The sequence below is a fragment of the Chelonia mydas genome, chromosome 26, assembly GCF_015237465.2.
Source record: "Chelonia mydas isolate rCheMyd1 chromosome 26, rCheMyd1.pri.v2, whole genome shotgun sequence".
NCBI lineage: Eukaryota > Metazoa > Chordata > Testudines > Cheloniidae > Chelonia > Chelonia mydas.
Genome location: NC_057859.1, coordinates 12,869,906 through 12,894,672, shown reverse-complemented (window position 1 = coordinate 12,894,672; position 24,767 = coordinate 12,869,906). Strand labels below are relative to the sequence as shown.

Genomic DNA, 24,767 nt, shown 5'->3' with positions numbered 1-24,767 from the left:
CCTGGAGATGCCGGAGACCTCTTCCTATAGCTTGAGAGCTGTAACGCGGGGGATGTGGAAGGGATAGGTCTCCTCTGAGGCAGTAGAGCTGCAGGTGGTGGGGAAGAAAAGGAGGGAGCTTAAGAGAGAAGCCAGTATTATCTCTGTTGTCACCTTGCAGCCAGATAAACAGCTGCCAGGCTCTGCCCCAGAGGAGGCAGCATTACTCTAGTGGGTAAAATGACCTTCTCTTTGTAGAGGACTTCAGGGGCCATAAGAACATACAGTAACAAGGGGCATAGGAGAATTCAGTGAGCTGAGCTTGGATAGGCCTGGGGCAGGCTGCGGTTCAGGACGGTAGTTACCCGTTTGTCCTTAATCTGCCTCTGAATTATGCACCGCAATTCCTGGATCTATCCCGTCCTCTCAGGGAACTGAGCCCTGGGCAGAAGAGCTGACAGAGCCTTGCAGCACTTAACTAACCCCTGTGTGCAATGGTGCGTGGACCACACGCAGGTCCAGTGCACAGGGGTGGCGTTCGCCCTACGTGTACGGGGACGAGGGCCTACGGGCTCCAGGCATGTTTGAGGGGGAGCCCTCGAGGGCAGTCAGGTGGAGTGTTGGGGGGTTAACCCTTTCTGTTCTCCTGGGCCAACACTCCAGATGTGGCTGCACCTAAGAACCGGAAATAAGTGCCCTGCACTTGTGCCCCCTGCAGGCTGCATCAGGCCCTGTCACGGCATTCTGCAAACAGGTAAAGCTCTGTGTATGCACAAGAACCATGATTCTGTGTCCAAGGATTCAAGGAGCGCACAAAGGGGGACATGATCCAAGGGATAAGAGATCCACCCCCTGGATGGATCCGTCCAATGGGCTTACTGGACACAGGATTGCAGGGATCAGAGATCCATCCAGTATGCCTGTAAGGCACAGGACTGGATCAAAAGCAAATGGAACTTTATCCATCTCCCTCTTCATTTCCTCGACCCCTGATTGTGGCCCTTGGCCTCAGTCCATCCAGCCTATAGGTAAATACCCCTCTGTATCGAGGTGCTGCTGGGCTCCTGCCGAACATCTACATGGAGAGACGCCGGAGGACCCTAGCTGGGCACGTGCCCAGGGTGCCAATGCTGGGCCTATTGATGGGGCATTTACAGGGGTGGCTCAAATGCGGTCCCTCTAGGAGCACGTCTACACAGCAGCCAGGAGGTGTGATTCCCAGCTGTGCCCGTACGTCTCCTCCAGCTGGGAACAACACCTGCCAGCTGCTGTTCGGTTCATTCCCCCTTCCTGTGGGTCCCTTGCTGTCCTGGCATGGGGAGGACACGGGCGGAGCACAGGGCCCAGCATCCACAGCGTCTGCCACTTACATTAGCCGGTTCCTGATGGGGCGGAAGTGCTTGGTAAGTTTGATGGCGAAGATGATGCTGGGGATGAGGAATAAGGTGCAACAGCCCAGGCTGAACCAGAAGGCGTTCTGGAAGGACACAACAAACACCCTGATCGGCTCCATTGGGCGGGGCATGGGGGGGGAGAGAGCGAAACCCCACCCCGGGGGGGAACCAGCCCCTCGGTTACTCTGGATACAGATGGAAGCAGGTTGGACAGAGAGCCTCTAACCCTTTGCTCAAGGGACAATTTCTGGGCCTGATGAAGTCAATGGAAGTTTGGTCACTGCCCCGATGCCATTAGCTTCTGGCCTGCAGTCGCCACCTTACTCCATAGAGGGGCTGCAAGAGGCATGCCCTGTGGGGTCCTAACTCCTAACTCAGAGGGATTCACTGGCTGGTAGTAGGGAGCCTATGACACACAGTGGAGCAGCTCCGAGACCATCCAGCAGAGGGCAGTGGCATGCATGTGCTCACACACACACAGTAGCCAGTGCATGCCAATATTGATCGTTTCCTAGGTCCGTCCGTAGACGGTCCCCCTCCTGCTGCCAGATCAGGGAACTGGGAAATCCTGCCATGCAAATGAATCTTTGGAAGCCCTTCTCCCCACCCTGCTGAGGAGAGCACCCCGCGCGGTACATAGACACCCCCAGGCTGGCTGCTTTCGTCTGGCACTGGCCTATCTCAGCAAAGGCTGCATCTTCCCCTGGGCAACTTAGGCTGCTCAGACAAGATTAGACAGCCTCATTTATCCCCTCTCTGCATCTATTGGCTCTGGCAGCATAACGACTGGGCAATGAGATAGAGGGAGATGGGGTCACAGGAGACAGGGTGGGGTGGAGGGGCTGATTTCAATTACTAACAGCTGTGGAGGACACGGTGTGAGAGGTCAGTCAGGGTGGCGCCCGCGTCCCCTGACATCAACAGGAGCGGATCTGGCTTATGCCAGGACCGAGATAGTCGCAGCAAGGACCGCGCTGGCCCCCGGGCTGCATCTCATTTCCTGTTCCATTCACATCCCTTTGGTGGAAGCAGCATGGCCTAGTGGATCGGGCACTGGATTAGGTGTCGGGAGACCCGGGTGCTCTCCCTCAATCTATCAGTGACCTTGGGCAACCCACTGTCTGTGCCTCAGTCTCCCCTCCCACCCCATGTCTATTTAGACTGTGAGCTCTAGGGACAGGGACTGTCTTACTATGTATCTGTGCAGCCCCTTGCACAGTGAGGCCCCAATTTTATGGCCCCAATTTCATGCCCACTCAACCCTGGCCAGGAACAGATTCCTCGGAGGAGGGAGGAATGGGGTCTAAGCCCAAGGCAGCAGCAGGGAGTGGCAGGTCCCGCTGTCCTTACCCAGGGCTCAGCGATGCGGTCGCACAGGATCACCCGGCCGTTATCCAGCGCTGTGGCGAGGGGCTGGCAGGAAGCCACGTCCTCAGTCAGCTAGAACAAAAGAGGAGACAGCGAGTTATCTAGGCAGTGATGTGGGTGGAGGATGACACAGTCACCAACCCAGTTGTGCTCAAATACCCAACCAGCTGGTCTTTGCTGGCCAGCTCTGATGCACTCTCGGGGCTCGGTTCTCCGCAGAGCTGGGCATGGCAGATGCTGCGCTGGCCGTGACAATGGGAGCCAAGCCCTTGACAGGGCTCACTCAGGTTCACAGTTGGCGTCCATCACCCTAATCTCCAAGCACCCCACAAGGACCTGGAGGTCCATCCCCATGGTGACAGGTGTTCTGTGGGGAATCAGTGGAGAGGGCACTGGAGTGGGACACAATTTCCAGCTCTGCCACTACTGTGCTGAGTGATCTCAGGCAAGTCATTTTGTTCCCCGTGCCTCGGTTTCCCCTGCTGTAATGGGGGGCAAAGACACGGACGTCGTTTGTAAAATGCTTTGAGACCTATGGCTAAAAAGTACTGGGAAAGAGGTCGGGATTGTTATCTCTATTTCAAATCAGGGGAAACCGAGGCACAGAGCGACAACAAGCAGCTTGTTCACGGTCACACAAGGAGACCATGCCAGGAATCGAACCCACGCCGCAGGCCAGCCCTTTAACCACAAGAACATCCCATGGGGTACTTGCATAACCGCCCCACTCGGTTACATGCTGCCCTGTAGCATTGGAGGGGGCTTCAAAATAAGAATGCTCTCGGGGAGATCATTCTCCAAGCCTGTCACTTCGACCATAACGCTCTTTGCCGGCTCCTTCTCTATTGTACCGAACATCAGATACTTGTCATCACTGTCCAGGACCTTTGTGACCTATCTCCGTCCTATCACCTCTCATTCAGTATTGAAAGGTCGATGGGCCACGATCCCACCCACCATTGCCCACTCATTACATTTCAAACAAGCCCCTTCCTGCTTTCTCCCGCGCTGCCCCTCACTCTGGGCAGGCGCTCCCTGGATTCATCCACAAAACTCACTCACTAGCCTCCTTCAACCTCTCCTTTGCCTTGATGCCTACAAGAAACTTGACACCGGTTAGGCTGAGACCCCAGCTGCCTGCCTCCATCTACTGTCTCTTGTCTTACGGCAGGGCTGTATTGAATTCTTCCCCCGACCTCGCTGCCGCCTCCCGGGGACGTGGATTACTGGGGAACGCCCCCCATCACTGCAGTAAGTGTCTACACTGAGTGCAGCTGCAGTGTTTTGAAGATACAGCCTTAGATTGTCACCACTTTGTTCTGTGTCTGTACAGCACCTAACGCAATGGGCTCCTGGTCTGGGACTGGGGCTCCAACCCGCAATGGTAATACAAATAAATCACAACAGCAGCAACCCTTGCTGTAACGGGGCTCCTCTGCGGACGTTGGCACCTACCGTGCGTCTCACCCAGTTCAGGTACTGCGAGAAATAGCCCAGTTCTTTCCTTGTGAAGCAGCTGATCTCCTGCAGGAACAGAAGGCAGCCTGAAGGACACACATTGACTCCCAAAGGGCTGGTGAGGAAATCAGGGGCCCAGGGCGCAGCTTGGCCCAGAGTAGGCTCACACAGGCTTTGGGTTTGCTGGCTGGATCTCCAGCTATCCAGGATCTGCCCCAGTGTAGGTCATGCTGCCTCTCTGGGTTTGCAGTCCCAGATGCCCTAGCAAGCGTTGGGTTTGTAGGCAGGGCCCATGGAGCTGCTTACGGAGCAGGAGTCGTCCCCCTCCCCACAGGGTCTCAATGCTGCTATGCAGCCATCTCTGCGGTTTCCTCCAGCTGATTGCTGCATCCCAGCCCAGCATGCTGCAGGGCTAAGGTCCCCTCCTCACTCACGTGTCTCAGGAGCCGCTGCGCCTGCCCCGGGAGCATGGTCTCGACCAGGGCGATCTCGGCCATCGTCCGTTTCAAGAGGGGCTGGTGGGAGAAAGGGGGTGGGGAGGAGAGAGGCACCTTAGAGGGCACTGGAGAGCTGAATGGTGCTAGGAATCATGGGGAGGGAGGGAGATTGACCTCTGAGGTGGGGAATTCTGGGAGTGGAGTTTCTAATTAAGGATGGAGAGGTAGGATTATCATGCAGCAGCATGAGCATTAACTCGCTGATCCTCACACCAGCCACAGGAAAGAGGTAAATGTCACTATCCTCATGTAACAGGTGGGGAAACTGAGGCATGGAGTTGGGGGCGGGGGGTAGGGTGGGACCTAGGACACAGGAATTCCTGGCTTCTGACACCAATCTCAGACTGATACATCACACTTAGCTAGAAATGTATCTAGGTTCTTCTATGGCGCCAGGTATCTCCCTGGTATCTGAGCACCTCCCAGTGTTTATAAAGTGTGCCCGGAAGCCACTGGGCAGGGTGTGACACACGTCCTCTTCTGTGTGTCAGCCACGGGGGTTCGTGGCTACAGAAAAGCCTGACTTTTGAATTTGGGTTGGGGGTTACGGGGCAGGCCTTGGCTTGATTTTTGGTGTTGCTCAAGGTGGTGCTCGCAGAGATCTCTTTAGCTCTCTCTTCCGCAAGCAGCAGGGATGGGACTATCTCCAGTCTTTGGTTGGGAAGGGGCCACACTGGTCACAGAAATGGGTTTTGCATCTAGCTTTGGAGGCCCTAGTGAGGGTCTGTGCTGTTAATCTGTTCCAGAACTTCCATCTCAGAAGCTCCCTCTTCCTGCACAAGGTGGTCTCACCCTGGAGGTTGAACAGATCTGTCGTGGGAGGTCAGGATCAGATAGGGTGAGATGGTCCCTCAGGCCAGTCCCAGGGTTGGCTTGGAAGGGGAAGCTTTGAGTTTGATCTGGTGTCCAAGGGGAAGCCAATGAGGTGCTGGGCTCTGGCCGATCTGTGCTGCTGGGGAGTTGGGCTGACAGACGTCTCTTTCTGGCAGCCTGGGCACCGCGATGTGGATTTGCCGTGGAGGCTGGGAGGCAGTGAGCACTGTGGGGAATTGACTGAAGGTGGATGGTTCTTTCTTCCGTCATTATACAACAAAATTAGCTGGCTCCTCGTGTGGCTGCTGGGGGTTAACCCCATGAAATGCCCGCCTGACCCGAGCCACCCTCTGAGCGACACAGGAGCTGCGGACAAGCAGCCATCAGGATGGAGAATCCGCTTTACTCTCCTGTCATTGCGGTGACCCCGGTAGGGTGAGACCATGAGGCTATCCCATCCCTGCTGGGTTCCTTGCACCTTCTACTGACGCAGCTGGTGCTGGCCACTGCCGGAGATGGGAGTCTGGGCGGGATGGACCTTGGGTGTGACTGGCTTCATATACCCAAGCAGGATTATTATTACTGAGCCTTGATTGATAGGTCAGGGCTGGGAAGCAATGTGTGGGTGTAGCCCAGGACTGAATAAACCCTGAGGGATGAAATGTAGTGGTAGCCTTATTGGTACCTGGATATTAGAGAGAAAAAGTGGGGCAGGTGATATCCTTTATTGGACCGACGTCTGTTGGTGAGAGAGACAAGCCTTTGAGCCACACGGAGCTCTTCCTCAGGTAGGACTGCGTGGCTCGAAAGCTCGTCTCTCTCACCAACAGACATCGGTCCAATAAAACATGTGACCTCACCCACCTTGTCCCTGAGGGAGGGTTTTTTTTAAAGTATCTAAATGACTTGGGAGCCCAACTCAAGGGGACTGAAGTCTCTCCATTCCCCAGAAGGGGGTGGTCCCTGGCAGTCGGGGCGGGGAGCAGGGTAGAGGGCAAACCCGGCTTAGGTGAACAGAGAGAATAGAAGGCAAATGTCCTTCTCTCCAAGGGCTCAGATTGAGGGAGGTTCGTAGAATAAGGAGCTACACACACACTCACGGGACGGGGACACACAGAGAGGAAGAACGTGTCCTGACCAAGGTGGGTCACCTCACAAGAGCGGGTTCCCTTCAGATCAGGGTGGGAGTCAATGCAAGAAGCCATCTGAGAATGAATGACCCCGGGGACTGAATTCCCCTCTCGCCCCAAGAAAAGGAGCGGGGGGTCCCTGCAGGTCAGGGTCGGGCCCTGGATGATGTCCGTGAAAGCGTCTGTGGGGTGTTTCTTGCACACACCCAGGCTGTTGGGTTGCCCCTCTGAAGGCGCCTTACCTTTGCGCCAGGGGGTTGGGAGCTCCTGGCCATGAAGCCACCGCTTGCTCCCCATCTCCCTACAGCAGTGGTAAAGTCCCTGGGCTCCGCTGCGAATGGAGCCCCAAGGCCTTGTTCCTTATGGTCACTACAGGGCCGGGCAGGGTGTTTTGTGCCTGTAACTCCCAGGACCTGGGACCACCACTGCTCACCCCCTTCATGTGCGATCATTCCCCCTCCCAGTGGCCTTTCCATCAGATGGACGGTCTCCCCCGGCAACTGTACCTGGAGGTGAGGTGCCATGGCGGACAAGAACTGCACGCTGTCATTCAGCTTCACCTGCAAGGCAAAGGGAGGCTCAGATGCGTCCCCTCCACTTCAAGGGAGGGCGGGGGGTGGCAGCCTGGTGCCCAACGGCCTCAAAGGGCGGACAGGAGGAGAGCAGCCATCCCTCCCCACCTCCCACCCATAGGCCTCAGCCCTGGCCCTGCCCCGGGAGGTTTGCTCTTCATGGCCATTCCCAATGTGAGCTCTCAGCGGTGGCTGCCCGGTCGCATGGGCAGGTTTTGCTTCACCTGCCCGGGAAGAACTGGACCAACTCCAGCAGCCCACTGGGCGCAGCTGGCATATGCTCCCCCCACTCCCCCAGCCACTTTTCAGTCACTGCTTCCACCCCTACTCCCGTCCACAATGTGGGATCCAGGAATCTTCCCTCCACCTTTCCCCCATGCCAGCTAGTCTGGGATTCATGCTCCTAGGGGTCTGTCATACAGCCCCCAGTCCCCGCCCCGCAAATGACACACCCCCATGGAGGCTTCCCGTGATGCCCTGTGCCCTTCCCAAGCATCATGCCACCAGGGCTAGGCCTGAGCCATGGCCCCTGCACCCCAAAGCTCCTAAGCCAAGGATGGGGTCCGGCCCTGGCCCGGCCTAGAGGTGACCGCTGCTCAGTCCATCACACTCACCACAAGGGCCTCCTGGATGAGCACGGTGGCGTTCTGGATCTTCCACAGGGCCTGGGACTCGTTGGCCAGCCGTCCTGCTATTGTGATGTTGTTCTGTGGGGGACACCAGAGTCACTGATGGCTTTTCTGGTCAGCTGGGAACCACAGGAGCCCTTTGGGGGGGAGGGCAGGAGGCAAAGCACATGCATCTCCCCTCCCTGCCCCTGGGGATCACTCCTTCCTTTTCCTCCAGGTCGCCTCTGCGCTCACCTGAATTTTTCGGAGGCCCTCGAGGTCCCTGGCTAGGTCTTCCAGGCTTGTCCTCACCACAGGGTTCTGCATCTGGAGAAAGGAGCCAGCCGCATGAACAGCCCCATGTCAGCCAAGGGTCCCAAAGTGTGGGGCACACTTTATGAACACTCCCTGAGCACCAGCGATGAGCCTCCGGCCTGCACGTTACCCCACAAACCATCGACGGAGCCCTGATTTCAGCTACAGCCGTGCCACCCCACAGGCTTCAACGCTCAGGGGTAACTTGGGGCAGAACGTGGGCTGAGGGCACAGGGATCCCTCCCTCACCCTTCCCTTTACAATGAACCACTAAGAGGGAGTGTTTTCAGGTGGTTAAAGTCACGGAGTGGGGGGTTCAGGACTCCTGGGTTCTATTCCCAGCTGTGCAACTGACTCCCTGTGAGATCTAGGCAACTCTGTCTAGCTATTTATATGGCCCCCATCACAATCATTAATGGACGTTACCCTCCCAAAGGGCCCTGTAAGGTAGCGAGGGATTATTACCACTTTACAGATGGAAAACTGACACATGGGGCAGATTATGTGATTTACCCAGAGGAGTCTGTGGTTGACCAAGGACTTGAACTGTGGTCTCCCGAGCCCCCAGTCCAACGCCTTAATCCCCTACCCAATATGCCGCTTCTGTATGCCTCAGTTTCCCCATCGTTAAACCTGGGGAGAAGACTATTTCTCTAGCTCACACAAGGTGCTCGGAGTCTGTCCGAGAGAGTGGGAGCAAGGAAGGATAGGAAGACAGGACGGGGTTGGGGTGTCTGCCTGGGGGTAATTGCCACTGTGAGGCAGAAGGGAGCCAGCTGGAGAACAGGCAAAGGGAGTGGGCGCATATTGACAAGCCTTATCCAGGAGTGGGATGGGCTCAAAGGCAGTAGGAACAGGCAGGGGATCGGTACACGGGGCAGATGCCTCCGTCAGGGTAAGGGGAGGGTTGGGAGTGGACCCAGGATCTGCAAGCATGAGAGCCAGGCCGGAGCAGCACAATCAGCCAGCCTCAATTCCCAGACACCATGGGAGGAAGGGCTGCTGTGGAGGATGCAAACCGAGAGGGCAACCCCCTGCTTGATGTCACCGCACTGGCTGCAGCTTTGCTCCGGCACCCCTCACCTCGGCCTGGAACGTGGGGTAGTCCAGCTGGTCGATCCCGCTCTGCTGGAAGGTTTCCAGGTCCCGTCTCCCAGCCCCGTCGAGGAAGTGGATTTCTTCAAATTGGAGGTTGAAGTTGTTGAGACGCTTCTGGAAGTCTCTAGTGTACTGAGGGCAAGGCAGGGCCATGACCGCCAGCCCCATGGGTGCTGGTCCTGGCTAGGGACCTGACCCACAGCGCAGGGAAGTCCCGGGGAGCCTTTCCATTGATTCCTGATTTGGATCCAGCCCTAGTTCCTTATAGACTGGGTGACCCTGCTCCTACCTAGCAGCACAAAACCAGTCAGCCCAGAAGAGCTAGATCCCTGGAACAGCCTCCAAACCAGTCAACCCAGTAAAGGCAAATCAGATGCCCCCCAAACCAGTTAACTCAGTAAAGGCAAACTGGTGTGTCCCATCTTAGTGCTATAAAAGCAGGACAGCGCAACATTAGAACCTGTATGGTGCTTCACCCAGCATCTGAGAGGTTCCTCCCTCTTAGACACACACTTCATCTCAGACCCAGATTTCCCACTCGGCCCACTTAGGCCAGCTCACTGCTGGGGGATGAATTACTCAGCACCCTTTGGAAATGCTGAATGTTGATCCTGAACAGATAGGGCCCATTTTGCATGCAAGAGAAATTAGTCTCATGCTATTTTGCAGTGTTTAAGGGATGGTTATCATCCAGGCTGATACACTGGGGATTGAACCGGGGACCCTCCAGAGCTAAAGCGTCCTAACTAGGACCGTTAATAGACTCACACCCTCTGTGGGTTAGGCAGGGATCTATAACAAACTCAGTGGGTTATACACACATTCGTATTTTTCCTAGGCCCCAAGTTTTGCATCCTGCCCTTTAAGCCTCATGCATGAGCCCTGTAGGTGAGGAGTGGCATGCTATGTTATATGCACAGTACTGCAAGGCAAAATTCCCTTCCCACCACAACCTCTCCTGGAAGCCCAGAACGGAGGAAGATGGAAAGGAACGAGTCTCCCCTTGTGCTAGGACAAATCGTTCCACCACGTCTGTGCTGGGAGGGGGAAGTTGGAGGAAACCCAGGACTGGATGGAAAATAGAGACTGGATTCACCGGGAAAGAGAGGCCAGGAATTGGGTCCCTTGGAGAAGCCCTTGGCTGAATTAATGTAAAGACTAAATCTTTTTATTGGACAGATCTCGGGGCAACGGACAGTGCAAGACTGTATGAATGTGGAGGTTTGATTCCCCTCCTTGCTTAGGGATGCCAAAGGGCTGGCGAGAGTGGGAGGACAGGTGCCCCCAGGGGAAGAGCCTCTGCTCACCTGGCTGAGGTGGAGGTGATCCTCGAGATTGTAGGCGTCTCTGAGCTGCAGAACGTCCCAGAGGCCTGTGCCTTTCTTACACACCCTGGAACAGAGAGGGGGGAGGGAGTCAGCGTGGGCGGGAGAGGTGAGAGGAAACTCCCGAGCAGTGTTCCCCGAGGGGATCTGCCTAAAGCCAGACTGTGCCTTGGCTCCACATGGCTACTGCAGCCCCACACTCCTCCTGAGCACCCCGAGCCCAGTTTGGCACCAAGCAGCTCCCAATTCAGTCCACGGGAGGCTTCCCACCGGATCAGATTCTACTTGTCTTTGGGTCCCATTTCCTCCCACTCTACTGTCTCCATTAGACCTGGTAGGCCATTGCCTTGAGATTACTGGGGATGGTAATAACAGAAGGTGCATCAAGAACCTCTGCATCCACTAAACCCTTGTTCCTGTCCCAGGGATACGACCAGACGGTGAAGGGCTGAGACTGTCCGTTGGGGGCTGGGATGAATTGCTTCCCGCCGGCCCTGCACCCTGGAGCCTGTCTGGTACCAGAAGTGCTGGCTGCAGGTTCCACTACCGTAACCCTAAAGCCAGGGAAGTTGGCAGGCAGCATAACAGCCGGTCACTGGTGTCAGCAGCAAGGTGAGGCGATTTCAAAGGAGCTTAGAATGGGCCAGGTGGGCTGGAGATCGCAGTTTGCTGAACTAACCGTGTGAGGTGTTTTCAGGTCAGCGAGACTGGCCCAGGTTTGGCCCTCAGTTGTATGAGGGGCAACCAAAGGTGGCATCTGAGCTGCTGTTTAAATATTCAACTGTTGGACACTTAATACATATGGGGGCACCTCAATGAAAGGCATCCTGGTGCACCCACAATACGAGTTGGCTGGAAAATGAATATTTCCGCCCCCGGAAAACGTCAATAAAACTGAAAACCAAAGAATTCCAGCCTCAACCTGCTAAAAGCCAGAAATGTTTTTGACCTGGGCTGAAAATGTCTGATTTTTCATCAGAAAAAATCCAAACTTTTCGAGGAACGCCACGGCTGCTTCCTGGGAAAATGCCCATTTAGCCAAAACCCCAGTTTTTCAGTCGAAAAAGAGTTTCGCTGGAACATTTTTGACCTGCCCCATCCACAGAGGTCGGTGGGAGCTGGGACTTCAGAAAATCAGGGGGCTAGTTCTGATTTAAGCTCCACCCTGAGTTTGAGACGTCCTTCGTTTCAAGGAGTTTCCTAATGAGGCCAGTCTGATAGGGAGCAGCCTGACAGCATTCAGGATGTCGGGGGGTGGGGTTGTGGGGGAGGGGTCTCCTGGGCAGCCCCATAGCAGAGTACTCACTGGTAAGCAGAGGTTAGGTTAAGGTTCCTCTTCAGGCTGAGTAGCTGGGTGAGGTTCATGGATGGAGGCAGGTTCCCGGGAGTGTCGATAAACTGGGGAACAGGGGGAGAAATGAGGCATGAGGAGGGTCCCGGTCGGGGAGAGCGGGGTGTGTTGGAGTAGAGAGGGAGCACCGCTGTGCTGATCCCAACAGCATTTCGGGAGGGAGAAAAGAGTGATGAAGGGATGTGGTCCTACTTCCGGGAACTGGCGGGAGCAACGTGGGGCTAAAATCACCCCTAGCAGAGAAAGTCACTGACGGGCTTTGGAAAGCAAGAAGGAGAGGATGGGGCTCAACATCCATACCTTTAAGGATCCCCATCTCCAACCTAGTACTATCCCCTGGGGTACCCGGTACTACTGCAGCACTACACCTTGGGGTACCCACTACTATACCCCAGGGAACCCAGTACTATCTTAGTACTAGCCCCTGGGGTACCCTAATATCACAACACTACCCCCGGCGAACTCCAACACCGCAGCACCACCCGCTGGGGTACCCCGTCCACTATAGCCCTCTGCCCTGGAGAATCTATACGACACTCTGGAGTACCCAGTACTACCACAACACTACCCCTGGGTACCCTAATACTACAGCAATCCCCCCCTGAGGTACCCAATACTTCCGCAGCACTACCCCCTGGAGTACTGTGCCTAGCTCTACCTTAGCACTAGCCCCTGGCCCCTCCTCTCCCTGCACTTGGGGTGGCCATCTTGGGGTTCATCAATGGTCCGTGGCAGGTTGACAGACCTGGAATCCCTCCCTCGGAGCTTCCCTGCTATGCTGCGAGCCCCGGCTCCCTCTAATCCGCGTGGGAGACTTGGTCTTTGGGCAGGAAAAGGAGCCTTGCTAGCCCTTCTGCATCCAGATCTGTCCAGCCCCTGCCACTCCTGGCTGGGCAGAGTCCCTCAGTGCATCTCTCTACTTCCTGAGCTCCAGCTGGCCAATGGTGGCGGGGAGGGCGGGGTGGGGAGCTGCGGTGACAGTCGGCTTCCAAACAGAGATCAAACGTTAACCGTTGTTTGAGGAGGTTTAATTAATTCGCTGGAACGATCCGTGCGCATCAACTATGCCCGGGGTAAAGCAGTGGAAAGGGCCGAACGTGGGCATAAGTGGATCATTCTGCAGCATGCAGCAAGCACGTTATTAGATCACACACAGGACGCTGAGGAACAGGGCGAGGTGACGGGACTGATCATCTCCTCGTTGGGTCACGCTCATCCCTGGGGGAACTTGGCTGATCTCGGTGGAACTGGAGCGAGAGACAGAGCGCAGCTCCATGGAGAAAGGAGGCTGCATTTGAACCGATTTACAGTATTGCTGTGTGCACACAGCTAAATGTATCCATGTACGACAGCGTGCACCTGTGCAGATGTGTATGTGACACGATGGGCCAGATCCTCAGCCTGCCCTCCAGCTCCTTTCACTACGCCACGTGCGAGGCAGACGAGACGCCAGTGTAACTGGCCACTGAGAGAGATTTCTCAACCTCAGGGAGCAGGCTGGAAGCCTGGTGGAGGGAAAGGGGCCGTAACCCTGGCTGGACACTGAGCGGGGCAGATTTGAGCCTGGGTCTCTCCCATCACACCATGTCACACAAGATATTGTCATAAACCATGCACGCTCACACGCACCTGCATTGATTGCACACTCACGGGTGCCTGCACTGATTGCACGCTCACAGGCTGACAAGCCCGCAGCTCGCTCAAGGTGTGTCTGCTCTGCAACCAGAGCCTTGGCTGCAGCTCATGTTGATATACCCAACCTAGCTTATATTTAGCTAGCTCAAATCACAGCTGTCAAGCCACGGCAACCAGGGCTAGCTGCTCGAGTCCATACCCACGGTCCTGGATGCGCTTGTACAGGCTTCCTGCGCTACCATGGCTTCACTGCTGTTGTTATTTAAGCTGCTAGATCAAAGCTAGCTTAGATATGTCTCCATGTGCACCTCTGGCTGCGGTGGAGACGTACCCGACACGAATTATTCTTGTGATGGAGAAGAGAAGTTTTTACAATGAAGCAAAAAGCTTCCAGTCGAGGCGTCAGTAGCCCGCAGGTTGCTACCTGCCAAGTATAGTCATTCACGTCCTGATTCATACACTTATATACACTTGTGCAAATGGTTGAGTCTAACCCCAGGGCCCCCCCACATCCCAGGGACCGGCCCCAGGATTAGATCTGACAGCTTTATGGCCCCAGTATGTCAGCAGAGTATAGCGGCCACAGGGCAATGATAAACGAAGGCCAGAGCGTGCCTTTGTGATTGCATTAGAGAGCGGGAGTTTGCGATGATGGCGCGAGTCCGCTGCGATGAGTATGTGCGAGAGAGCTGACAGTGTGTGTGAGATATGGCATCTGCAGATGTGTGTGTGCACTGAGCATGCAATAGTGAGCATGGTAATGAGTGTGTACATATGTGGTAGGGAGTATGCAGGTGCGTGTGGTGATGAGTGTGTGATGGGGGTAGGAGGGTGAGTAATAAGGACAGTGGGTACGTCCAGCAGTACAGAGTGCACAGGTGTGAGTAGATGGTGTGTGTGCATACAGTAATCAGCACAGGGTGCGTACGGCAATGAGTGTGTGTGCTGGGTAGCTTTGTCTGGTTAACACAGCCCAGCCCAAGCTGGTTCTTCTGCCTGGGGAGCTTACTGTCCCCTTTATCCTGTGCCTGGAGCACAGCTCGCCAGGCTCGGCACACCAAGAAAGCAGGGACCCACCTTGTAAATCTCCTGATTGGCCCAGTTCTTACACAGCAGCGTCTGGACATTGCCCCCAACCAGAAACGTGGCGAAGACCAAGAGAATCAGAAGCCAGGAGAAGAGGAAGCTAAAGCCAACGCCCCTGCAATAGAGAAGGAGATGCATTACAGGGAGCGCCCTGCCAGCTAGTCCTCCATCCTAGCATGCAGTGACTCTGCAGGAACAAACGGGGAGGAGGGCAAGTTGGGAGCTGCTCTGCTTCTCTTTGGAGTCCCTGGCATCCGCACGCATGTCTCCGCAGCTGCAAGGAACCATCCCCCAACACTGCCACGCCCGCACCGGAAGGCACTGACTACAGACCTGCCAGGCCACTGAAGGGTCCCAGGTGGGCTTGTACTGCCCAGGCTGCTGCGGCTTCACTGTTATTGGTACCTGAGTTAGGTAGAGCAAAGCTGGCGTGGCTACATGGGTCTCCATGTGCTGAGGTCACAACTCTGATTACAGTGTAAACATACCATATGTCTCATGAGGTTCCTTAGGCCTGCGGGGTCCCTCTGCTCAGAGGGAGTCCAGGCTCCAGCGTGCTCGGCGGTGGATCACAACACGAGGATAGTGAGAAAGACTCTCTTTCATCCCCCAAGTGCACAAACCAAACAAGAAACTCACTAAGGCCATAGATAAATAGATTGTAAGGCCAGAAGGGACTGTTGTGATCATCTTGTCTAACCTCCTGCATCACAGAGACCAGAGAATGTCACCCAATGATTCTTGCACCAAGCCTATAACTTCTGTTTGAGCAAGGGCAGATCTTTTAGAAAGGCATCCAGTCTTGTGTGAAAGACTGCAAGTGATGGACAATACACCCCGCGCTCGGTCACATGTTCCAATGGTCCTGTGAGACCCCACACCCCAAAGGGGAAAACATCTTAAGTAGCACTGGTTGAAAAACATCAATTATTCTTTGTGGGGAAATTTCAGAAGTGTTTCTTTCATTCACAACTTCTTGGTTTTTCATTGAAAAACTGAGTTTTTAACCAACATTTTTCAGTTGTTGGTTTAAACTGGAAAATTTTGACCAATATAAACATTTTCCACACAGATTTTTGGTCAGAAAGCTATTTTCCATTGAAAAAACTTTCCGTGAAAAAGTTTCATACTACGTCTGTACAACTTTAAAATTAAAATGGGTGGAAACATGCTGTGGTCATGCCAACCATGCAAACGTGACGTGAGACGTACTATGGCCACGCGAACCACACAAACATAACAAGAAGTGCAGTATGGACAGATTAACATTAACTGAACAAACTTCACATGAAACATGCAGTGGTAAGGAGAAGGATTCATTGTAAAGATCAACTAGCTTCTGTAAAGATGGGCCCAAACCCAAGCCGTGGCTGGGAACATCCTAAACTCGGGGGAAGGTCAGATCTAGATACAAACTTTGCAGCCCAGACCGGTCTCTGACATGAATCACGCAAACCCAAGCGTTAAGCACGTACTGCCAATAAGGAACCTGCTGCTGGTAGCAACCATGCTCAGGTCACCTGGCATCAGATGTCCACCGGGAACATTTTAGTGAGAGGTGGAGCTGCCTCTTAGCCATCCCCGAGGAGACCCAAATGGGAAGAGAAGCGAGAAGTGAGTGCCTAGGCAAGCTCCTGAATCTGCTGGGCTTCACCTACCACCCAGCCAGAGGACCCCTCCGCTCCCACCCCACACTTTGACTGTGACACCATCCACCCTTTACAGTGCCACATCACCATGGAGAGCTGACAGCGGAGGGCTGGACTCCAGTCCACTCCCAAAGCCATGTGCCCGTCACAGAGTTTAAAGGTCAGATGGGACCACCAGATCATGTAGTCAGACCTGCTGTGTAGCACGCACCACCAATGCCACCACATCACAGAGATATTCTCTCCCCATCACCCCCAGCTGAGGCGTAAGGGCCCTGAACTCGCCCCTGCCCCACCCAGTACAGTAATAGTCCCTTACACCAAAAGGAGTTTGGCCCCAGCTTCTCCCCTGCTTTCGTAGTCGCTTGGATCCTCCCGCATGGCGAGCCCACAGGCCCCAAGGGACAGCCCCAGGAGGTTACAGGCTACAACCAGCAGGACCACGGAGCACAGCACGATGCCCACAATCCACCTGCGGAGAGAAGAGGTCAGAGGAAGTCAGGAGCCACAGGGGCAGTTAAAGAACGAGCCCCCCACTTCTGGTTCATTCCCCCATCCCAGGTGGCAGCCTGCACCATCGCCTGCTACGACTGGGAGCGAACCCTAAATTCAGCCTCAGACCCGAGCAAACAATCATTGTTAGTCAGCGGAGGCAGGAAGTCAAAAATGACCCTTGGAGAGAAGGAGATGGGAGCAATGAACCTGTTCCTCTACTTCAGATTTCTACACTAGGCTGGATTTGAACTCACTGGGATGGGATTTCATGACCCTGACACAGCATCAGAGCCACCCAGGGGCCTGCTAGCAAGAAGTCAAGTGATCAGCTGGAAGGTTTTGAAGAGAGCCCTGAACTCCTCAGTGGACTATCAGCAGCTGGGGGGCTTCAGTCCAGGAGCAGCTAGGGCTGGTACGATAAATTCTGAACCCTCTTAAAGAAGTGTGACACACTGACAGTGTGTGTCTGTTCTCTTCTGCTAGTGGTGGGCCACCAGAGGATAACAGCCTACTACTGCTTCCTGCTAATAGAGTGGCTCCTTTAGCTCAAATGGTAGAGGGTAATACAAGGGATTTAGCCATTCCCAGAGGTTGACCCGGGAGAATTGTTAGCCTGCTTCTGATTTCACTTCCCCTGGTTTTATACAGGTGTAACCTGCTTGACTTCACTGGAGTGACTCCTGATTCACACTGGTGTGAGCTCAGAATCAGGTCCATAGACTCACACAGCTGCAGCCACTCCCCCATTACCTGTATTTCTCATAGTGTTTCACCTCCTGGAGGTAAGGGCGGCTCTTGTTCTCCGCGTGCATCAGGGCATCATTCAAGGGCTGAGTGTAATCAGAGACTGGGAAGCTGTCTGCAATAGACTGGACCTTCTCACTGACCTTGTTCACTTCGTCCTTTAGCTCTGCAAGGTGAGAGTGGGAGATGTAGGGGGGATTTAGTGGGAGCCCTGCAGCTGGCAGGGACGGGCGTAGGCAAGCACTGGTCCTTCTCTGTGGCCCCAAAGGGCTGGATCTTACAGGACCATTCACAAAATACTCCCCTCCTCTGTTCAGGACAGACCCTCTCACCCAGCCTGTGCTGCAGTCCTAGAAGTGTCTGCCCCTTACCTGGTGCAGTAAACACACCCTAACCCTAATCTGTGACTGAACCTTTCCAAAATGGTTTGGACAGGGTTTGGACTCAAGTCTCAGGTATAGACCAAGCTCTCGGGCTCAGACAGGTCCTAGGACCCAGGTCCCGAATGCTTGTTGACCTGTGTCAGAGCGATTTGTGCATGGACAGTAGGGGGGTTTGGGCTCAAACTTAAGTCTGAGGCTGGGCTTACAATGCAGTGTAGACATACCCTCAGAGACTCATATTACCCCAGTTTGAGTCCCCTGTAATGGGTAGGATGCTGGCCTGTGTTTCAGGATACATAGGTCCTACGCTCAGATCTGCAGCTAGGGTTACCAGCTTTGGTTGGATGAATTCCTGGAGGTTTCCTCACATGACATTATCTTTAAGTAAAGATTCATCTTTAATTCCTGGGGACTCCAGGGCAACCCTGGAGGGTTGGCAACCCTGTCTGCAACTGATATGCCAGGTGACCCTGGGCCTGTCACTTAACCCTCTCACTCTTTGTCTCTCCTGTCTATTTTGACTGTAAGCTCCTATAGGGAAAGGCCTGTCTCCTACTGTAACCACACCAAGCACAGTGGGAGCCTGGTCTCTGCTGTGGCTCTTTGGCTGAGTCTCTCACTTCCCTAAGGTTAGGGCCTTTCAATATTGCCACCCTTCACTCCAATTTCCAAGGGTTTATGACCCCAATATAAAGATTTTCTTGTTTCTTGCAGTTCCATGAACACAAGCGGGACACGTTTTCCCGGGGCAGGTATTTCGGTGCCTAACTTCCACTGAAATCGGTGGGAGTTAGGTGACTAAATACGTCCGAGGGTCTGGGCCCCAGTGCCTGGCAGGGGCATGGATTAAAGGAAACAACAAAGTAAGAGAGAACAAAAGTAAAGTTCCAGGAGGAGAGCACAGGGGGTGCATATCCTAGCAGTCTGAAGCCATGCTGGGAACAAAATGGCTGCTGTCTCTGCAGGCCGGCTTTTTTCTTAGGAATTTAAAAGGGGGGCAGCTCTCAAGAACCAGAGGCATTGTGGTTGCATAGCTGCATGTACCAGAGTTTGGAAATGCAACACCCTACTGACCACAGAAGAGTTTTGCTCACCCTGCACAACCTGGGCCATCTTCACAACAGCTAGGTCTGGCATCGAGTTGAACGTGCTGTTGCCCTGGAAGAGCAAAAAGAGCCGTTTTCTCCCCCAGAATCGAACCAGCTTTCACATTTGCAAACAGGCCCCAGGCCTTGCCCGTCACATACCTTGTCAATCAAGTCTGGGAAGTTAGCTTTGGGGAGACCAGACAGCGTCTTCAAAACCTGTTCCACGGAAGGAACCTGCAGGAAGAAACCAGCATTCCATGAACAGGTGAGTTCCCCTCCTCAAATCGGCAGTGTCCCTGCTGAGACAGCGTACCTGGGTGGAGCAGCGTTGAGGGATGTCCCGCACCAAAGGAATGGACACAAAGGTGCCCAAGTGGCAAGAGAGACCCATCCCTCCATCAGACCTGGGAGGAGAAGGCCCTCTCTCTACAACCCTGCACTCACCCTTCTGTAGTCGGCTCCCGGCTCCAAGCTCTGGGCTTTGCCCAGTGCCCGGGCACAGGACGTGCAGCGCGGACTGTCCAGCAGGGAGACTGCGCTCTCCTTGCGATCTCTCAGCGCCAGGCCCAGCTCGTCCTGGAAATGGGTCAGAGTCCGCACGGTCTTGTTGAGAATCTGTAAATGGTGCAGCGAGTTCTGTAGGTCTTAAAGAGAAAACCCAAGGCTAGTTCTGGCGCTCCGCTCCGTCTGTGCCACGAATGCTATTCCACTCGCTGGCCCCCGCCTTGCTACTACACAAGTAGCTACGGACCTGCTCAACAGACGGCCATCTTCAGTGCAGATGCCACCCCCCTGGGCCCCAGCCTCTGGCTAGAGGTAGCGTGTCTGGCACCAGAAGAGGGGAGTGGAACAGAGGAAGTTCTAAGGGTCAGAGGCATCTTCAGGATATGAGTGTGGGATGAGATGTGAAGCCAGCATGCCCAATGCAGGGCAGAGGAAGGGGCAGGGATCCCAGCATCAGGCAGAGGGGATCTCTGGGAGGTAGAGGTTTGGACCTGTCCCCAGCCTAGTCTGGCATAAGGAGGCTCCAAAGACTGGTCTGAAGGACTCTAAAGTCATCTCCTTTCATTTCTGACAGTGAAGGACAGTCCCACTCACAGGAGAAGGTGAGCCTCCATCTTACCTTGTGCCCTGCCCTGAATGGCCTCCAGCACTGAATACACCTGCTCCTTCAGCAGCGAATGGATGGTGAGGCCAATGCTGCGGCTGACATCTGAAAAGCACCAAACCGCCCTTTGTGAGCTGCTCTCTGCCCTGCGCGGGGCAGGTGCTGCTCTGACTCGCACCGAGCGGGAAGAAGCTACGGGCTGCAGTCAGGCTCCATGGCGGCAGAGTCTCCTGCACATGGGGAGCTGGAATTTGGAGTCTGGCAACCCAGCAAAATAAACACCAGACCTGAGCGTAAGGACACCTCCTACAGCAGGCGTGTCTCTCAGCCCCTGTGGGCTGCAGCCATTAGATGGTGCCGTCCCTCACTAACACACACAAAGCCAGTACGCCGCAGAATGCAAACTTCAACGACTGCCATGATGTTGCGTTGATAACTGAGAGCAGGATCTGGCATTATCTCCGGCTTTTCCTCCCCCTCGGGGCGAACCTTGGAGACGGCCACGCTCTCTCCCTGCCCTCGTGGGGTAAGAGACCCAACGTCCACCCAGGCCTGCTCAAAATCTCTCTACGGATTGGACAACCGATGCTGATTTGAACCAACAATGAAGACCCACTCCCAGCTCTGCAAAGGGTTCGGGAGAGTCTCCCCCTGCCCCAAAGGGGGCTTTGCTTAGGGTTCGGGCGAGGGCTACTGACATGCGCGCAAGATGCCCACTAGAGCTTGGGGAAGGGCTAAAGTAAAGCTGATGAGAAATCGCTCCTTGCCATTTCAGAAGGCTGCTACGTGGTCCAGTGGGAGTTTTCCTTTTGTAGGGCAAGCACTGAGAAAGACCCAGGTGCCTGGGATAGATTTTATTTGGGGCGATGGGAAGCGTTTTCCCACACGATCAGGGTAAGTGTAAGGGTGATCAGGGAGTCCAGATGCTGTGGATACAGTTGGGGTTTAATGACTTGATTCTGCTCCCGTCCAAGTCAGTGGGAGCTTTGCCATGACGTCGCTGGGAGCAGGGAATGGTGGAAGGGAGTCGGAGTCATGCAAAGAAACATGTGACAGCTGCTCAGAGAGGAGAGCTGGGACCAGGGGTCATGGGAATGGTGGAAGGGAGTCGGAGTCATGCAAAGAAACATGTGACAGCTGCTCAGAGAGGAGAGCTGGGACCAGGGATCATGGAGCTGCTTTCCTCTCCCGCAAGTACCCAGCCTCCCAGGAACAGGGGAGACTGCTCTGGCCTAGAAGAGGAAAGGCCAACAGCCAGACACTCACTGTTCAGGTCGCCGATTATTTGCTGTCTGGGCACCGCAAACTGGTCCACAACAGACTGCACCCCCTGCCGGAGAAAGAGAAGCAGAGAAAGGTCTCACTCAGCCTCCTGGAGGCTGCATCAGCATGGTCAGTTGGCTTGGGACCCACCATCGCTTGGGCCCATAAGGCCTGGCTGGGCTCTGCCTCTGAGCCTGGGCACGGTTCATTGTGCTTTCGGCCCCGGACAGGGGTCCCCCGGGTGAGCAGAAAGCCCCTGGGTTTGTTCCATTCCATGTAGCCATCCCAGTTTTGCTCAGTTAATTCTCCTGGACCCCAGCACCCTCCCATTCTCTGCAGGCAGTAACGCCCCACCCGGTTCTCGTGAGGGACTGTCCCACTCAAGCCTCATCCTATTGCAGTGGATTGTGACCGTAACGAGCCAAGTCAGCTGACCGTGGCCAAGGATGGGTCGTGGTCCGCATTGTGTTGTGGCTAATGGCTGGTCCCAGTGGGGTCTAATCACAAGTAATATCATGGCCGCCCAGGGAAGGCACATAACTCCCCAAGATCTCCGGCACTGGCTTCTCCATCCACCACCCAGAGGTGGGAACCCTGTTTCCTGGGCAAATCTCCATGCAGCCTTAGCGAGTGGCGCCTCCCTAGACAATAACCGATAAACTCCATGCAACCAGGGCGCTCTCTCTACTCACACAGCAACTGAGCTGCCCGCTTGGCCCTGGGCTCTGTGGCCAGGTGCTGGGCTGGGGACCCAATGCCCTACACGGAGGACTTCTGGGAGAGATGTATTTATGGCGCCCTCCTGGACCTCCTTTCAAACACAGCTCCCAAATCATCGCCTGGCCCCTACTGAGGTCACCGCTGGATCAAGCCCTGGGCAGCCAGGGAAGCTCATATCTTTAGCCTGCCCCAATCAGCGCCATGGGGAAAATCCAGGTCCCTGGGCAAAGCCTGAATACATTGGAGAACTTGGGTGTTTGAAATCCTACTCCAGCGGCAGGCCCCAGGGAAGCCACGCTGCCCCTCACCAGTCTTGGGGCTGAAGTACCCTTTACGTGCAGGGTTATTTGCAGCATCATACTGGCTTTGCTCCCGCCAACACCCAAACCTCAGCTCTGCCGACGTGCCTTAGGGGCAAGGTGGGCCACAGGGAGTGGGAGGGGCCCCCCAGATCAGTGGGGCCACGCCAGATCCACTGAATTGAGGGCCCGAAGGATTTAGCCCTAAGGGAATGAAAACGCCATTGCATTAGAGCGCTGATTATTAAGAGCTGTGTATCTCATTAACCCCACCCTCAAGCCCGTGGCTTCCCCGCTGGCTCCCACGTGCGTACCGGAACCCCGGCCGGATCGGAGCCCCTCCTTGGCTCTGTTCGGCTGGACGGGGCTGTGCAGCAGTGCAGAATGCAGATTGAGCAAACAGCCTGGCCAGGCGGCAGCGGGGAGGGAAAGAAACAACGCTTTGCAATTAAAAATGAATTTTTAATGAAGCTGCAGCACATTGTGCCTGCTCCAGCAGTGAAACCCGGGCGGGCCCCACCACGCCGACAGCTCTAGGTCCGAGGGGAAGCCCACAGGACAGCCGGGAAAGAGATGAAGGTCAGAGGCTGGAGCCAGGGGGAGTAGTATGGTATTTTCCCTCTAGAAGAGCCTGATTAGACCGGGGGCCCAAGGCAGAGAAGAGGAGCAGGAGGTGTTGGGAGAGAGCAGGACCCCAATCTGCCTTGCTCTGGAGAAAGCAGTGGGCACCTGTGAAACCTCCCCGCACTTGCTCTGGCATTGGCCCCTACGCCAGCCATCCACAGCCACTTCCTGTCACGCCCGGCCAGGATGCTGCCCTGTGAAGGAGGGGTGGGTGCCCAGAAAGGCGGATCTGGACCAATGTGGAGCTGCTGAGAACATGGGCTGAGACCCCTCTGCTCATCTCACCTGGAGCCAGAGGAGTCTCCGCAGGGCCTGAAAGGAGCTCCGGCTCTGTCCCCAATGCAGGCGGGCGAGTGAATCCAGCAGCCGCATCTAGGGCCGGACAGGCTGCTGCTGAGCAGCATGGAAAGCAAAGCAGCTAACTGTAGCCAAGCTCCATCTGGGCAGTTAGCAGGGCAGAGGAAGGGGTCCCCTGTGCGACCGCGGCACAGGATCATAGGAAGGGGACGTGTCGGATCACGGTGAACTATCCTGCCCCACTGCTAATATTCCCTGGGCCCACAGGAAAGCCAGTGCAAAGGGCTCCACCATGCTGCCAGCACCCCAAGGCACAGCACCCCACTACAGCATCCCATCCCGAGGCGCAGCACCTCAGTATATGGCACCCCAATGCACAGTGCCCCCAGGCATCCCACCGCCGTGCACAGCGCCCCACTGCACCGTACCCCGTTCTGCTCCACGTCCCCACACAGTGGACCCAACCCCACTGCAGAATACTCCGCCCACCTCAGCAGCACCCTTCTCCAGTGCTCCAGACCCCACCCGGCTGCTATCACCCCAAAGCACAATCCCCACCCCACTCCCCCCAGCACTGGACACAGCGCTCTGCTCAACCCCACAACGTACTGTACACTTCATCCCATCCCGCAGCGTACCCCATTCCACCCTGGATCACCCCGCTCAAAGCACCTGACTGGCCACGGATCACCCCTCTGCACAGCACCCCTGGTGCACCTTTGCCCAGCTGGCCAGGCTGAGCATTGCCCTGGCTGCCAGGCCCCTCCTCGGCCTTGCCCCCGCTCAGTACTTTCCCCAGCACACTGCAGAGGTGACATGTGTCATCTCCAGGCTCGGGGGAGGTTCGTGCTGTTTTCCATGCCCTGGATTCGCGGCTGTCTCAGAGGGTGCCCGCCTGTCTCCTTGCATTAGTGCACCAGCCTTTGAGGAGCCCTGCCACTGCGGTGGCCGGGCAGCACGCTCAGCCTGCAAGGGGGGGTTCTTAGCTGACTAGAGCAGAAAACTCCACATTTGAGCAAGTGGCTGACGCACCCGCCGTGACAAAGCCTCCTCTTGTGCGGCAGCGGACACTTGCTGACGGAGACACGGTGCTGAGTCGGCACCCGCAGCATGTGCAGGGGTTGCAGAGTGGATTGGCTCAGACAGGATCAGACCCTCCCTACGGATCTTGGGGCCAAATATATCCAACCCCCCTGTATCGACTCATCGCCATAGACACCCCTCTACCATTTGTCTATCCCTATACACCCCCGTCTCTCATGTATCCATCCATCCCCATACACTCCCCTTTATCAATCCATCCATTCATCTATCTATCCATCCGCATACACGCCCCACCATCTATTCTTTCCAAGATTTCGATCATCTATCCACCCACCCACCCTTCTTCAGGTATCTATCTATCTAATGTGCCCATCTGCCTGGCATCTGACTGCTCTGGCTGGCCTAAGTGAGTGCAGATCGTTGA

The 24,767-nt window shown here is 55.4% G+C and overlaps 1 protein-coding gene across 1 annotated transcript in view; it reads right to left on the bottom strand.

Annotated features, from left to right (window-relative positions):
• The window catches only part of PROM2 (prominin 2), a 36,836-nt gene continuing 12,069 nt past the window's right edge, over positions 1-24,767 (bottom strand). The window contains exons 7-25 of the mRNA XM_037886247.2: positions 21,363-21,426; positions 20,112-20,201; positions 19,433-19,632; positions 19,148-19,222; positions 18,995-19,058; positions 17,524-17,683; positions 16,598-16,750; positions 14,621-14,744; positions 11,864-11,955; positions 10,540-10,624; positions 9,218-9,364; positions 8,075-8,146; positions 7,826-7,918; positions 7,146-7,199; positions 4,634-4,714; positions 4,197-4,265; positions 2,724-2,813; positions 1,350-1,456; positions 1-88 (exon numbers count right to left, since the gene is read on the bottom strand). Of these exons, the coding sequence (XP_037742175.2) occupies positions 25-88; positions 1,350-1,456; positions 2,724-2,813; positions 4,197-4,265; positions 4,634-4,714; positions 7,146-7,199; positions 7,826-7,918; positions 8,075-8,146; positions 9,218-9,364; positions 10,540-10,624; positions 11,864-11,955; positions 14,621-14,744; positions 16,598-16,750; positions 17,524-17,683; positions 18,995-19,058; positions 19,148-19,222; positions 19,433-19,632; positions 20,112-20,201; positions 21,363-21,426 (1,884 nt within the window). The 3' untranslated portion in view covers positions 1-24. The remainder of the gene's footprint in view (positions 89-1,349; positions 1,457-2,723; positions 2,814-4,196; positions 4,266-4,633; positions 4,715-7,145; positions 7,200-7,825; positions 7,919-8,074; positions 8,147-9,217; positions 9,365-10,539; positions 10,625-11,863; positions 11,956-14,620; positions 14,745-16,597; positions 16,751-17,523; positions 17,684-18,994; positions 19,059-19,147; positions 19,223-19,432; positions 19,633-20,111; positions 20,202-21,362; positions 21,427-24,767) is intronic.